A 17,237-nucleotide genomic window follows, 5' to 3' on the forward strand; every position below is an offset into this window, starting at 1 on the left:
TACTGTACCACACCAATGGCTAGACATACTGCAGGGCCAAAATACTGATGTCAGTCACAACACATGCAAGTCAAAAGTTGGAACGTGAGCATGTAGGAACTCAGGAAATTAATGGATTTAGTTTTGGTAATCAGATCTTCTTACATAGGAACTTGTTATAGGATTTTAACTACCTGTCCTCCTTAGACATATATATATATATTTTAATTTCACAGGGAATTGGGGGGTTTTAGTGGGTGGCAGATTTTTTATGTAAACAGACCAGTTTAGCAACTAGACTTTTTGTGCAACCTGGCTGCAGCACTTGATTAATTCTCTAAATGTTGACTTAAAGCAAGTTCCTAAAATGCTAAAGGTGACATGAAGTACGGATAATAGTTTTGAGTCAGTTTTGTTTGATTTGGATTTTGCACTCTCCTCACATGGAGCATTTCTTATCAGCAAGACATCAGGACTATATCACTTGACTCTACTTCACCAACACTTTTTTTTGTCTGCACAACACGGGAGGCATTAAGGAAGATTTACATAGCTTACTGTGTGATATTTATAAACCACGTGCTTATCAACTTCATTCACAAGAAAATCACAAAACAAAAAACACACAGCATCTGAAATACAAAACGGGTAGTATACAAACAAAAATACAATTTTGCTGCGGTGTATGTCTGTGTGTGTGTAAGAGAGAGAGAAAGAACAATTGGAAAAATTGTGAAATTCTGTGTATGAGCATTTCTCATGCAACATATTTGATAATGAGGGTCAGAGAATGCAATACAAACCCCTGGGAGCCAGAGGCAGACAGTCAAAGACTCAGGAGAGCTACACTGTACACCGACCCCAGAAGTGCTGAAGACCTGAGGTCACACACCTAGACGAAAACCATGGGTCCAACCCAGCAGGGGGAAGAGGGAGGACCTGGTGGAGGACTCGGTGGAGGGCCCACAGCCAAAGGGCAGGAGTGCCAGACAACCAGAGGCAGCAGGCAGCCAACCGCGGCAGAGGCCAGCCTTCCCAGCATCAGCTGAGGATGGGAACCCAGGCGCGAGAACCTCCTGACGGAGCCGACTTGATGAGAGGTCCAAGCCTCCCCATACCACAACCTCAAGGGAGCAGGCCAGCCAACGCCAAAATTTCCACCCAGGGTGCCATTGGAGTGCTAGCTCCAGCCAGCAGTGAACCTGGGACGCAGGCAGACTGGCCCCAGATCAGCAGCCAACCTCACCGCCAAAAAACAGGGTGCAGGAAACAGGGGTGTAGGCCACTTTTAACAGCTGTTAGTGTCAAAGGTAGGCCTTTTGGGTCCATGTGTTGGTGCACGTCACAGTACGAGTAAATAGTGAGTAGGACTGTGTGAAATCTAGACTAAACCACTACTGATGAAGGAACACATGCGACATGAGAATGTGGCAGCTGGTTAACAGTGCTCATCCAACCAACTTTGACCCATGTGGCACATGTTCCATCCCTCCCCACGACCCTATGTGTAAAAGTGACTGATAATCAGAGGAGGTTGAGGAGGAGAAGGCATGGGATCTCTAAGACCAGTTGACTACCCTTGAAGGAGAAAGCCACTTCTGCTGGCTCAGTAAGCACTTCTGTTTCCTCTATGACACTGCAGGGCAACAAAAAATTGAACCAGCACCCGTGCAAATGGCACACCCTACCACCGCTGCACCAAAGGCTGTCACACTGCTGACGCCACTATAAAGAGTATTCTAACATGTGCAGACATGCCCCAAATCTGGGGGCCCATCTGCACATGGAGCCAGTAACCCGCTCAATCTACAAGGACAAGAAGAGTCAAACTGAGTCTGAACCTAGTCACTGTGTCAACCACTCCAGAATGCCAGAACATTCGGCCACTTGCTCTGGAACCAACAAGTACCAGCATACCGGGGAGGGGCATCAACATCAAGCAGGGAAAAATAGGGAGGGGTAACCTCACCCTCCATGACCTTGTCCCACAGCGGCCAAGGCTCAGCAAGCCCCAGACCCAGACATGGACACACACACAGACACCCGGGGAACCCTCTTTTGATGATAAATCATAAAAATAATCCCAGGGTGTTGTTTGACACCATTAATAGCATTATATCCTCCCCTCCTCCACATGCATTGATAGCCTCTGACGATGACTTTAATGTATTTCTCCATGATTTTGTAAATAGGGTGATGGACTTAAGCTCGAAATTCTCCTTAGGTTCCTTGCCTGATGGGGATTGCCCTCAATGCTTTGATTCATTTACCTCATTCTGTTCAATTACACTAAGTGACTAAGTTAGAATAATGGTTAAGCTGAAACCTTCATCACCATCTTTAGGGATCTTGCATCGCTCTGTTCTTTTTGGGTCCTTCGTTGCTTTCTATCATTAACAGCTCACTGAAGCGAGGTTGTGTTCCATCTTACTTTAAGCATGCTGAGGTCATTCCATTACTTAAAAAACCTAGTCTTGATGCCACGTCTCCTAGTAATTACCGGCTTATTTCAAAATGACCATTTATTAGCAAATTATTAGATAAAGTTGTCAAATCAATTTATTTATTTATTATGCAAACTACACATTTCTGACCCTTTTCAGTCCGGTTTTCAAAAGCAGCACTCCACTGAAACTGTTCTTTTAAAGGTCTGTAATGATTCTTTTGCTTTGTGCTTGTGTTGCTTGACCACAGTGCTGCCTTTGATACTGACCATAATATTTAATTACTAGGCTGAAGGTTTTGGTTGGTAACTCTCGCTCACCACTAGATCTGTTTTCCTCCTATTTATGTGAGAGGACGTTCTGTTGGGGCAAGCAGATTCTCCTTCCACACTGCTGGTTTAACCTGTGGCATTCCTCAAGGTTCCATCCTGGGTCCATTGCTATTCTCCTTTCACATGCTTCCTTTAGCTGGTATTATTCGATCTTTCTCAGGCATTTCTTATTAATTTGATGCTGATGACATTCAACTGTACTATGTCTTTTAAGCCTCACCAGCTGGATAGGTTGTCTACCCTAGTTGACTGTTTATCTCATTAGTGACTGGCTTTCCAACAATTACTTTGTTTTAAATTCTGACAAGACTGCCATGATTATAGCTCCTCCTGATATACAATCAAGAATCAGTCAAATGATTGCTTCTTTTTACTTGGTAATTTTGGTGTAATATTTGATTCCTCCTTGAACTTTGACTCAAATATAAAATTTTGCTTAAGATCCTGTTTCTTTTATTTAAGGAGTATTTCTAAATTGCAACCTATAGTTTCCTCCTATGAAATGGGAAATTTTTTTCATGCATTTGTATTATGCGCTTAGATTACTGTAATGCCTTTCATTTTGGCTTAAATCATCTCTGTCACACCTCAAGCAATAAAAAATGCTGCAGACAGATTCCTGACACACTCTCGTTTTATTTTCTCAATATTGGCTCTTGGTTGATATTAAAATTCATTTTAGGAGTCTCACAATTGCATACAGAGCAATAAATTTCCCCACCAAATTTCCCAGAGGAACCCACCCGAGGGATTAATAAAGTTTTATCTTATCTTATCTTATCTTATCTTATCTTATCTTATCTTATCTTATCTTATCTTATCTTATCTTATCTTATCTTAAATAGACAAGCTCCACACTATTTGTCCCAAACATCTTTTTAAACACACTGCTGCTTGTTACCTCCATTCACAAGCTCAAAATCTATTAGTTGTACCTCATACAAGAGTGAAGACTAGAGTGGACAAAGCTTCCAGGCTATGGAACAGTTTATCACTCCAGCTCTGTTTAGCTGACACTGAGTCTTTTAAGGAATAGTTTTCTTCCATTTAATCAGGTTTTTTGCTGATTTTCTTTTGTTGTGTGTCTGCTGTGGCAGACATGTGGAGTGGAGAGAGTGTGGACCCAAATGCAGACTTCGGAAATTGACTTTTTTTGAACACAAACAAAAGCACAGTAAGAAAACGACTAAACCTAAACAGGGAGGAAACTAGAAGCAAGTATAAAGAAACTAAAAACCTGAGTCATGGGAAATTCAGTGGGTGATATGCAGACAATCGAGCAACAAACAGAGGAAGACAAAAACTACGTGTACACTAATCCGAATAAATTTGAAAATGCCGTTTTAGTCTAAAAATGCTTCGCGTCCACACTACTGTGTACAATTGTTTTCATCCACACTGAAAGCGCTTAGATTCCTGTACTACGCATGCGTGAAACCTGCGTCATTTCTGCCGTGTATTTAGTTTCCAGCTCTTTGAAATGTTGGGGCAAAATGTCGAGGAAAAGAGGAAAAACTGATATTATTCTTTAATAGGGCTGCCAAAATTGAGAGCAAACAAAGCAACTGCTGTACAGTACCAAACGCCATTTTAGTTGAATTGGTCACATTGGGAAGCAAAACTGAAAACACTAACATATTACACGAGACTGTCCTGGTAAAACAGGAAACATGAGACAGGCACTTGAAACAATGCGAAACACAGACGTGAAAAAATAACTTGACTAGACGCAACACAAGGACCACAGGGGAAGCACAGAGACAGACACCAAGAAATCCAAGACATTTGTTTTTAAACATGGTTCACTGTTGACACTGTATCTTAATTGTCGTTCAGCGCTTTGTGACTGTTATGTCTGTGAAAGGGGCTAGATAAATCAACTTTACTTACTTACTCAACGAAAACAACAAAGAGCGATCATCTTTGTATCTCACCGACACCGAGGTCTAATGTATGATTTAAAACACATCAAGCATTCCTATATTCTACTGTTGAAATAATGATCATGATCTTTCAAAAGTAAGTAAAAGTAATAAAGAACTATAACATCTAAATACTTCTACAGTTACATGATAAATTCAATGATCAACAGAAATGGAAATGTCATAACTGAAAAGACTTAATTAGAAAGCAATGGTTTTGTCATAATTTTCGAAAATCGTGTGCCAAACTCTGAAATGTTTGGCCTGTCTACTTTGTCTCTTGTTGATTTTATCTTCTAACTGTGGAAATTCAGTTTTTCGACTGTGCGTAAATTGGGGAAGTATTTGACTCTTCTCCCTTTTGTGTCTTCATCAGTTGACACACCAAAAAAGTCCCAAACGTCATAACAGCAAATCTTAGTGCATCTGGTAAACTAGCTTGAGCTCATCACTATTTTGAGACTGTTGTTTGTGTTTGTTGCCTTTAACAGTCATTTCCCTAAATTATTTTGTTGATGCAAACTTACCAAGAGGTGATTTTTGCTCTTATGAATCTGTAAATGCGTGTTCATGCAGACTGAGATACTGAATACTGAAATGGAAGAGGGCCTCACACGGTGTGTCCCATCGTCTTCAGTTTCACCCTGTGATAAAAGAGCTTGTTGTGTCTGTCCCTTAGGGCAGGCCTGTCTGCTTACTGCTCACACACACACACACACACACACACACACACACACACACACACACACACACACACACACACACACATGCACACATGCACACAAGCCCGTTCAGCTATCTTAGTGAGGACCTTCATTGACATAATGGTTTCCCTAGCCCCTTACCCTAACCCTAACCACTAAAAATGAATGCCTAACCCTAACCCTAACCTAATTGTAACCCTGACACTAAAACCACATTTTGAGCCTCAAAAAGGCCTTCAAATTTGTGAGGACCAGTGTGTGTGTCCTCACAAGTGACTGTTGGTTCTCACAAGTATAGTAGAATGCTATATTTGATCCTCACAAAGATAGCTAGACAGGAACACACACACACACATTTTTCTTTGTGGATAGAAAGTGTGATAGATAGAAGTGTGAACAAATTACTTCAGTTGTTAATTATTGTTTCTTTTTCTATTTTTTGCTTATTCATTTTTTTAAATCTTAAAATGTATCTTGCACAGAAAGGCAAACACAGGTGTTATATTTGTTATATTTTATTTGAAAATAAAAGCTGTAGGAATGACTTGATAAAAAATGTTGCAAACCCAGGAGACAAGTGAGGGAAAAATATGTGGTTAAAGTTACTGTATTGAAGGAACAGTCAAGTTCAAACACAGTATCTTGCTTTGTTTTTATCACTTGCACATGAATTCGGTAGTTTTTGTGCAAAGCCATTTCTTTCTTCCACAATTAACCCTGCAGTAGTTGCCCTGCAGTAGTCCTTCACGGTCCATATCCATATTAAGATCTCTTTCTGAAAACCATTGAGCTCTTTGGGACTAACCCTTAAATCTATGTTCGACTTTCTTTTACAGCTACACAGTTAAAATTTTAAGGCTAGAATTTCTTTGTGAAGGCCTTTTTGAGGCTCAAAATGTGGTTTTAGTGTCAGGGTTACAATTAGGTTATGGGTAGGTTTAGGGTAAGGGTCAGGGCTAGGCATTCATTTTTAATGGTTAGGTCAATAATGTCCTCTGATACTCAGATGAGAGTTAACAAGGATATTTATGAACTCAAGTTTCAAGTTTTTTCCAGTTAATTCTCAACCCCATCTTGGATTAAATAGATTCAAATTACACCACCAGTCACCTCAAGGCGCTCAAGATTGAGGGAAATATTTTTCATCAGTAATGACAGCTATTGTTAGAAAATGATTTTATGTTTTTAATATCTGATGGACAATCTGTATTGCAGTTGGAAGACATCAATAATCGTATCAATAATCAATAAACACTGACATGTTTGACTTGAAATGGGTGCTGAAGTAGGGACTAGGTTTTTCTGTAAAATGTAGCAAAAATAGCTCAGTATATGGAACTAGTCACTCCGTTCATATTCATGTGGCTTTCTGTAATATGTATTAAATGGCCTAAAGATCGAAGAAAGACTAATCTGCTGACTGTCTCATACAGGTCAGTGAACCACAACAATATGTCTGAGGCTCAATTTGACATACGAAGAACAGGAAATGGCAAAGACAATATGTGCTGTGTGTGCATGTGCATGTGTGCGTGTGTGTGTGTGTTTATGGGTGGGGAGGAGTGGGTTATGGTTAGGAGTAATAGCAGGAGGAGAAATTTTTGCGGGAGGAAATGACCTGAGGCAGTGGAGCTTGTGATTTAGTACACATGATAATAACACAAGATCCTCAGGAGGGGCTCAAATTCAGCTGTGAAATCAAAGTAACATCAATATTATGGACTATGTTTCACTGTCTACGTAAAAAATATTCTCTTTTGTGTTTATATCGGTAGCTCACTTTGAACTCTTAGTTGTCAACAAAGACTCTCAGTAGTCTGCTAATGACAGAAATGATTAAACGTAATTCCACCTCAAACAGCAAAAATATTTTGTATAATGCCCACACATTTCGTGATCTGAGCCCTAAAAGCCAACAAAATGCTTTATAACTAATTATAGTATTGCTGTTATTTAAATTATTCAAATATTTAATTAATATTTAAATCGTTAAAAAACGTTGCTGTTACTGTTTGAGAAATGGCCTCACTTTGGCTCAAGAAAACTTTGGTATACAGTATAGTTCATGGTTGGCTTTATGTCTGCAAAGTGCCCAGGTGTTGTCGCCCTAAAACAAGCCCAAATCATCCTCTTTTAGACGTTTTATCTGATTTAGTGCTCAGCTCAGATAAAATAATTAATTGTAGGTGATTTTTAACATTCATGTAGATACTAAAACTGACAGCCTGTAAAGAACCCACCACTTTAATCACTCTCTAGATCTTGTTTTAACATGTGGCATAGAAACCGAACATTGAACAGTGTTTCCTAAAAACCCTCTCTCATTTCCTTAAATTGTGAACATGTCTAATAACTGGTTTGATTTACCTGTCTACAGACATGCTTAACAAAATAACGTGACAATTAAAAACTCTGGAGGATGACACACACACACCTCCTGAGAGAGGAAAACTGGAGGAATGCTACAGCTGTTTCTTCTCACTGGGAATCCTTCGTATTAGTGTGACAGTGCTTTCTGTTCCCATGAGTGCACCATTTTTGGCAGGCTGGGTAATCACTAAATAGATGGAAAAACATCCAGGCTCCCCAGTGTGGAGAGTAAGATCTGAACCCACTCTGAACAACTGGCAGTCACTGGCTCCCAGTCTTTTCTCTACGCACCCAACTCTTTTATACTCTTTCTTCGTTTGTGATTAGAAGAAGCTTTTAAAATTTATCTGATGCAGATTCAAGTGAATATACATAAAACAGTTGAATTTACTGTGGCAGAAAGTGAGAGCTCAGGATAACAATGTGAGGTCTGACAAATTTTTCTCATGTTGAACATTTTAGAAAATAAAATCCTTAGGATCCTATTTGAGACTGTGATGCAACCAGCGTTGTGACAAAACCGTGCCACAGTATTTTTTCTGCATGTGTGTGTGTGTGTGTGTGTGTGTGTGTGTGTGTGTGTGTGTGTGTGTGTGTGTGTGTGTGTGTGTGTGTGTGTGTGGCTGTTTTGAATAGGCTGATGACAGAGAACAATCTGTTCTCCGGGAAGTAGATGAAGAGCCCTAAGCTCCTGGACTTGAGCTTTTATTCAATCTAGGTCAGGTTTCAAAAAGGTATCGTGATAGTGGACTTGAATGGAAGAGCTTTTTATATGTACATGTTAGTATCTCTATTCTCCTCCTCCCCCTTCAGCCCCGCTGCTGTTTGTCACACAAGGCCAAACCGCCGGAGGTAAGAGAGTATGTACATTTTATCAGGCCAGAGTGAAGCGCACTAATGCAGAAGGAAGAAAAGGAGCCTTTTAATCACTTGAACAACTTCAGAATAGTGGAGTAGCTGGAAATGGCAGCATTACTCTGCATGCTAGGCATATAAATGCCAAGCTGTTTGTGGTAGTCGAAAGAAGGAGCTCGACCTTAAATAACATTTATTGCTAATAAAAAAAACAAACAAATTATTTATTTTGACTTAAAATGTAACTGAGAGCTATTACTACCTTTTTATTGACAAATCTGAACATTTTGTTCAGATTTGTGTTCAACTATTAAAAATTTTGGACTAGTTTTGACTCTCAGTCAGACTCTCAGTCAAACTATCTGTTATTTTTTCTGAAAATCAAGCAAGATGACACCAAAGATTTTCAATTTTATACTATAGGTGCATCTACTAGGAGGCTACGATAGCACTGGAAACCACAAGTATTTTTGAGTCCCTGAGTTTTTTTGCGGTGCTTCATTGCACTACATATTAATACATGCAGAAATAAAGTTGCTTGTAAAAGGATACAACTGCAATCAGTGTGTTTTACTGTGGATTTTTCACAGCCAGCAGCTTTTCATTAGTTAGCAGATACACCAGGCTTTGAGAATAAAAGTTGAAGCCCAAAAAACTACAGCTAAAATGTATTAGCCAGTTGCTTATGTTTAAGACAAAACAAGATTGCACTGAGGACATGGTGTGGAAGGTCATGCACTGGACTGATGAGATTTGTAGTCAGTTCTTGTAGGCAATTATCAGTCTTTAAACATAAATTAATGAGAGCTTGACGGGATGGTGCTTCATCCCTAGTGGATATGTTGTCTTTTTGTTCATTTTTAGTTGAGACTTTCCCTCTGCAACATTATATGCTGCCAATCCTCAGCCTTTTAGCAGTAGGCTGAGGATTGTGCAACATTTTAACAGTCCTTAACTTTGCAGATGTAATTTACATGTATACATCCTGGTGCCAGTACTCTTAAGCCACTTGATTCTATACATCACAGTTCTTAGACTTCTAATAACTGTGATGTATAGGACAGATAGAACAAGATTTACTAAATCAGTCATAGGAATTGACAGTGATAGGAATTAGAGCAGGCACTGCAATAAGGCACGAGGGATGTTGGAGGCCAGGAGAAAGAGGTAGGGAACAAATAACTTGAGAACAGAAGAAGAAATGTGAATACACAGAAAGACTTTGACACCAACACCAGCTATATGTCAATTTAGCAGGACAACCACAGGAAAATGGATGATAATACACAAATCATGGATATATTACAATGAATAAGATGAATAAGTTACCGCTAATAAATACTCCATGTGTTGACAAATGCAGAAAAGCCTTGCGTAGCTTAAATGGCACCTATTTCTTTCTTTCTTTCTTTAAATTTAGATGTGTGTATAGTATACAACAAAAAATGAATATCTTCCTGACAGCAGAATATACAGAAAACTCCAGTGTTCCACCCACAAACCATTTGGCCTGATAGAAACCCCCAAAACCTGTAGATGGTGCTATATTCATGAAGAACCAAAGGCAGAAGACTATACTATGACGTGCCAGAAAAGAATATTCTGTTCCAGGTATAGAGGAGCAAAGATTACACTTACAACTCAGATGGGGGTTATAACGAAGGATGCAGAAATAAAGCTGCGCTGCATTTATTTGTTTAGGAAAGCAATTAGGAAAGCCCAGAAACTCCACACAATGCTGAGCACATTGATTTTTCATTCGAGAAAGGCACACCTAAGAGAGCCTGAGGCATTTTGTAGTGAAGAATGATGAGTAGTTATTATTATTATTATTATTATAAAAAATAAGAATTATAGCTATATTTAAATCGACTTCAGCACTCTGGGGGACTGAAAAAAAGATCTGGACAGTGATACTGATGAGTGTTTTGAGTGAGTTTTTATGTGCAAGCCGAATAAGGTGCTAACTCCCTATAATAGATTTTACTTGCAGACTCAAGGCATCTCTAACTTAATGATCTATTATAGCTTCATATGCAATTATAAATGACAACCTATGTCCAGTTCTGTGACACATGTCAAGTAAGATAAACATGAAAGATAAAAAAGATGTATTTAGATTTTTTTCTTTCTTTCTTTTCAGCTTGTGACAATGATCACTGGGGTTCCCACTGCAGTAACAGATGCCAGTGCCAGAATGGAGCTCTGTGTAACCCTATCACTGGAGCTTGTATCTGCACTCCTGGATACAGAGGTTGGCGCTGTGAGGTGTCATGTGCAGTAGGCACCTATGGGAATGGATGCCAGCAGAAATGCCAATGCCAGAATGGTGCTGCCTGTCATCATGCGACCGGAGAATGCAAGTGCCCACCGGGATACACTGGTGCTTTGTAAGTCTGGAGAGATCATTTGTTAAATTGGTTTCCTGCTTCTAATACCAACAGTGACATAAAAGAAAAGGTAGGCATCTATAAGAATGGATACCAGCAGAAATCGTAGATTGGTGCTGCCTGTTATTATGCAACTGGAGAATACCAGAGTGCCCACCTCCATCTAATGCCAACAGTGACATAACATTAAAAGCCTAGTATCTATGGTCATGGCAATTTCATTTATACAGCACATATCATTATTCTTAAACATTGTGTGCACACACTGGACGGTTCTCTGAACTGTTGCACCAGATGAGAAGTCTGACATGGTTACGGTGCACGTCAGAGACCAAAGCACTGAGAGCTTTACAAATTAATAGAAAGATTTTAAAGATAATTCTGAAGTGACTTCAGTAATGATGCTAAAAAACTAGTTCATGCATTTATTATTTCTAGGCTGGAGTATTGTAATTTATTATTATTATCAGGTTGTCCTAAAAACGTCTGCACTGACAGTACTGACAGGGACTAGAAAGAGGGAGCATATTTCTCCCATAGTGGCTTCTATTCATTGGGTCCCATTTAATCCAAAATCAGATTTAAAATCCTTTTCATCACATAAGGGCTTGAATAATCAGGCCCCATTTTATGTTAAAGACCTCATAGTACCGTATCACCCCAATAGAGCACTTTGCTCTGAGACTACTAGTTTACTTGTGGTTCCTAGGATACTTAAAATTAGAACGGGAGGCAGAGCCTTCAGGTTTTAGGACTTTCTTCTGTGGAACCACATCCTAGTTTGGATTCACTAAAGACACACTCTGCATTTAATCATTAGTAAATATTAATCTCTGGCTCTCTTCCACAGCACGTCTTTTGTCTTGTCTTCCTCCCCTCACCCCAACCAGTCATGGTCACCCCTCTCTGAGCCTGATTCTGCTGGAGGTTTCTTCCTGTAAAAAGGCAGTTTTAACTTCCCACTGTCACCAAATAGGGCATCATAGGGGTTCATATGATTGTTGAGTTTCTCTCCGATCTACCTTAGATTGTAAAGCACCTTGAGGTGACTGTTGTTGAGATTTGGTGCTGTATAAATAAAACGGAATTGAACTGAAATTTAATTGAATGTAGAAATTATGAAAAAGATTAGAAAAAAATGTGTGGCAGTGCTGAATAAATAACTACAAGAAATATTCTTCCTTTTACTAGAAACTTTGTTGTAGTAATAGAACATTTATTAAATTCAGACACTAGTGTTTTGGAGGAACTGATTAGTTTATTAATGGATGACAATAAAAAGGAGTTATACTGATCTTTTTTAAATTTTATATCATTGTTGAAGCACAGAATTTTCCATTATATAGATAGATATATAGTATCTACTGTCAGGGGAATAATTATTTGATTGCCCACTGAATCAGTTAGACTGCTCACTTATGAATACAGTGGGGCAAAAAAGTATTTAGTCAGCCACCGATTGTGCAAGTTCCCCCACTTAAAATGATGACAGAGGTCAGTAATTTGCACCAGAGGTACACTTCAACTGTGAGAGACAGAATGTGAAAAAAAAATCCATGAATTCACATGGTAGGATTTGTAAAGAATTAATTCGTAAATTAGGGTGGAAAATAAGTATTTGGTCACCTCAAACAAGGAAAATCTCTGGCTCTCACAGACCTGTAACGTCTTCTGTAAGAAGCTTTTCTGTCCCCCACTCGTTACCTGTATGAATGGCACCTGTTTGAACTCATCATCTGTATAAAAGACACCTGTCCACAGCCTCAAACAGTCAGACTCCAAACTCCGCCATGGCCAAGACCAAAGAGCTTTCGAAGGACACCAGGAAAAGTATTGTAGACCTGCACCAGACTGGGAAGAGTGAATCTACAATAGGCAAGCAGCTTGGTGTGAAAAAATCAACTGTGGGAGCAATCATCAGAAAATGGAAGACATACAAGACCACTGATAATCTCCCTTGATCTGGGGCTCCACGCAAGATCTCATCCCGTGGGGTCAAAATGATCATGAGAACGGTGAGCAAAGATCCCAGAACCACACGGGGGGACCTGGTGAATGACCTGCAGAGAGCTGGGACCAAAGTAACAAAGGTCACCATCAGTAACACACTACAACGGCAGGGAATCAAATCCCGCAGTGCCAGACGTGTTCCGCTGCTGAAGCCAGTGCATGTCCAGGCTCGTCTGAAGTTTGCCAGAGAGCACATGGATGATACAGCAGAGGATTGGGAGAATGTCATGTGGTCAGATGAAACCAAAGTAGAACTTTTTGGTATAAACTCAACTCGTCGTGTTTGGAGGAAGAAGAATACTGAGTTGCATCCCAAGAACACCATACCTACTGTGAAGCATGGGGGTGGAAACATCATGCTATGGGGCTGTTTTTCTGCCAAGGGGACAGGACGACTGATCCGTGTTAAGGACAGAATGAATGGGGCCATGTATCGTGAGATTTTGAGCCAAAACCTCCTTCCATCAGTGAGAACTTTGAAGATGAAACGAGGCTGGGTCTTCCAACATGACAATGATCCAAAACACACCGCCCGGGCAACAAAGGAGTGGCTCCGTAAGAAGCATTTGAAAGTCCTGGAGTGGCCTAGCCAGTCTCCAGACCTCAACCCCATAGAAAATCTGTGGCGGGAGTTGAAAGTCCGTGTTGCTCGGCGACAGCCCCAAAACATCACTGCTCTCGAGAAGATCTGCATGGAGGAATGGGCCAAAATACCAGCTACTGTGTGTGCAAACCTGGTAAAGACCTATAGTAAACGTTTGACCTCTGTTATTGCCAACAAAGGTTATGTTACAAAGTATTGAGTTGTATTTTTGTTATTGACCAAATACTTATTTTCCACCCTGATTTACGAATAAATTCTTTACAAATCCTACCATGTGGATTCATGGATTTTTTTTTCACATTCTGTCTCTCACAGTTGAAGTGTACCTCTGGTGCAAATTACTGACCTCTGTCATCATTTTAAGTGGGGGAACTTGCACAATCGGTGGCTGACTAAATACTTTTTTGCCCCACTGTAAATGAACAGTCTCTAATTTTTATTTGATCACCAAGAAAAACCTGACTTACTAACTGATGGAGAAACCCTAGTTGGGAAGCACAGTAGTAAGACATTACTTCTAGTTTCCCTAAAGGTTTGCACAAAGGACAGATTTTGTCCCACTTCTCTTTACAGAAACTAGAACACACTGTGACTTAAGTGTGTGTTTTTCTTTAACCACTCCTTTGTTGCCTTGGTGGGATTGTTTCCATTATTGTCACGCTGGAAGACCCATCCCACATGTTCTGGGAAAGGGAAAGAGGTTCTCGTCCAAGATTTTACAGTACAGAGCCCAGGTCTATTGAAGTTGTCCTGCATCATTAGCAAAGACTAATAGTACTCAAAGTACAGTCTTTCCGTCTCTGTGCTTGACTATAGGGATAGTGTTCTTTTAGGTAATATTCGGAATTTTTCTTCCATCAAACACGGCAGGTCGAGTTGATGCCAGAAAGTGCAACTTTAAAACAAAGTTTTAGTGAAACAAGGGTCAGCACAATTTTACTTTATAATTTTATATCTATAAAATTACTAGTTGTCTATAATCTCAAAGAAAACTCAGTAGTGCAAAGATGTAGTGTTGTTTTCTTTTTCTTTTCTTTTTTTTGAAGGTGTGAAGAACTCTGTCCACCAGGTAAACATGGGCAGCAATGTGAGGAGAGATGTCCATGTCAGAATGGAGGAGTGTGTCACCATGTAACCGGAGAGTGCTCCTGTCCAGCAGGATGGATGGTACAAACACTAACTGTTCCTTAACTCTTTAAGAAAATTCAGCTCACTAGACATGCTAGTATTTTATGGTAATATGCAAGCATGAACTAAACCAGAGAGAAACTTTTGATACTTTTGATAGGAAGAGAATTTATTTTTGAAGTTATAATTATTGAAGTTATTATTGCAGATTCTGTATACGATAAACACATGTTTGTGCTGTTGTCTGCAGGGAACAGTTTGTGGTCAGCCATGTCCAGAAGGGAGATTTGGAAAAAACTGTTCCCAGGAATGTCAGTGTCACAACAATGGCGTTTGTGTGTCATCTACTGGACAGTGCATCTGTAGCCCTGGATACACAGGAGAACGGTAAGAGAGACCTTTACAACAAAGCCCCACAGTACAGTACAGGGTTTTTTATACCCAAAAATCAGGATATCCTCAATACCAAGCATCTCCATAACTAATAGTTAAAGCTCAGAGTGCATAGAAGGGACCTGTAGAACCTTAAGTATTTGAAGACTGTGTGGAGGAATGGGCCAAAAGCATACCTGAGCAAAGTTTCTCCATACATGAGGCATCTTGTCATCACCAACAAAAGCCTTTTTTTTAAGTATTAAATACATTTCAGTAAGCATGTTCAATGCTTTTCCTTTTTCCATTTCTCATTATTAAACAATTTAATTTATGCACATTTATTGTTTGATTTCTTTGGATGTGTGGATTGGATGGATTGCTGTTACAGACATCTGGTGAGAATTTCATGTCACCTTTAGAAATATATTTACTTGTGTTCAATACTTATTTTACCCGTTGTACAAACTTGACACAGACAAATGATAAACAGAGACATGACTGAGCTGTGGGTAGTGACCGAAAGAACGAGATCGCGGATACAAGCGGCGGAAATGAGCTTCCTCCGAAGGGTGGCTGGCCTCTCCCTTAGAGATAGGGTGAGAAGTTCGGCCATCCGGGAGGGGCTTAGAGTAGAGCAGCTGCTGCTCCACATCGAAAGGAGCCAGCTGAGGTGGTTCGGGCATCTGGCAAGGATGCCCCCTGGGCGCCTCCTGGGCGAGGTGTTCCAGGCATGTCCCACCGGGAGGAGGCCCCGGGGCAGACCCAGGACACGCTGGAGAGATTATATCTCTCGGCTGGCCTGGGAACGCCTTGGTATTCCCCCGGACAAGCTGGAGGAGGTGGCTGGGGAGAGGGAGGTCTGGACCTCTTTGCTTAGGCTGCTACCCCCGCGACCCGACCTCGGATAAGCGGATGAAGATGGATGGATGGATGGATGACTGACTGGGGAGAGAAGACTAATTTGACACAACTGAACAGGGAGAGCAGACAAATACAGACAGAGAACACAGAACTAGACAGACATGGGAAACAGAGAGGGATCAAAAATGGGAATGACCAAACACAGAGGAACAATGATCAACTACTATCAGAAAACTAAAAAAGCTAAACATAAGTTCTTTATCAAAATCAAAACAGATCATGAGCTCACAAAAAACTCAAAACCCTCGGTGCAAAACCCAAGGACACCACGAGGCAAAGCAGGATTCAAATGCAGGACTTAGTGTAAAAATTTCAGTGAATTTATTTAGATAGTAAAGAATAGGAATACTCGAGAACCTCCTTAATCCCACTGGCATGTCATCCGTGGAGGAAGCGGAGTATCCGGTCTTTAAGTGATGGCGTGATGAATCCTGCTTCCGGGCCCAAAGTAGTCTGCATTTAATAAGGCTGTTGTGTTTTTAACATGTTTTAATGCTTTGTATCTTGTTCTATTTAATCTCAACAAGCCCCTAAAAACTGTCAGTGATCACTGTTGGCTTCTCTCGGTTTTCATTACCACTAATCATTTTAAAGCTCAGTTTTTAAAACCTTACGATGTAACTACAGCCCAGCCCTTGCAGCAGCATATTAATGACTAACCTCGTATTGTGGATGGATTATCTCAGTTGTTCTCCTGACTGAGGTTTGGTCTGTTTACGGCATCCTGCCATGCGATGGTATTTGCCCCTAACCATTGGAAGCCCTCACATTAACTTTTATCGAGTGGGAAAAATTCCTGCGTTCATTAGCATTTGTCCTCCAGATTTACTGTTTAAGTAATGCTTACATAGCTTTGTCGCACTAGCGATCACGTAGCACATCATTATATATCAGCTAACTTCAGTAACCTTACAAATGTCGCTGCTGTTTAGTTTTCTGTCTTCATTTATGTTGGAAGTGATAGCAGAGCTGTACGTTTGAATTTGTTTCATAAATCCTTCAGTCAGAACATGGTTAGTTATATTTAGATGGAAGCTAGCAAGCTAACTCCCTGCTAACTTCTAAAGCCGTTAAATGTCATAAATTCTGTTTTCATGGATGCCTGGATGTTAAACTTAATTGTTACACCTGGTAGAGCAGAACGCTGATCATTTTATTAGAGAAGAAAGAATTTAGACAGTTTTTCTCTCTCTCAGTAATGCT

The 17,237-nt window shown here is 40.2% G+C and overlaps 1 protein-coding gene across 1 annotated transcript in view; it reads left to right on the forward strand.

Moving 5' to 3' along the window:
- The window catches only part of megf10 (multiple EGF-like-domains 10), a 56,203-nt gene that overhangs the window by 10,450 nt on the left and 28,516 nt on the right, over positions 1–17,237 (forward strand). Inside the window, exons 6-8 of the mRNA XM_012915985.3 lie at positions 10,750–10,996; positions 14,657–14,777; positions 14,989–15,125. Of these exons, the coding sequence (XP_012771439.3) occupies positions 10,750–10,996; positions 14,657–14,777; positions 14,989–15,125 (505 nt within the window). The remainder of the gene's footprint in view (positions 1–10,749; positions 10,997–14,656; positions 14,778–14,988; positions 15,126–17,237) is intronic.

Source organism: Maylandia zebra, linkage group LG7 (assembly GCF_041146795.1).
Source record: "Maylandia zebra isolate NMK-2024a linkage group LG7, Mzebra_GT3a, whole genome shotgun sequence".
Lineage (NCBI taxonomy): Eukaryota > Metazoa > Chordata > Actinopteri > Cichliformes > Cichlidae > Maylandia > Maylandia zebra.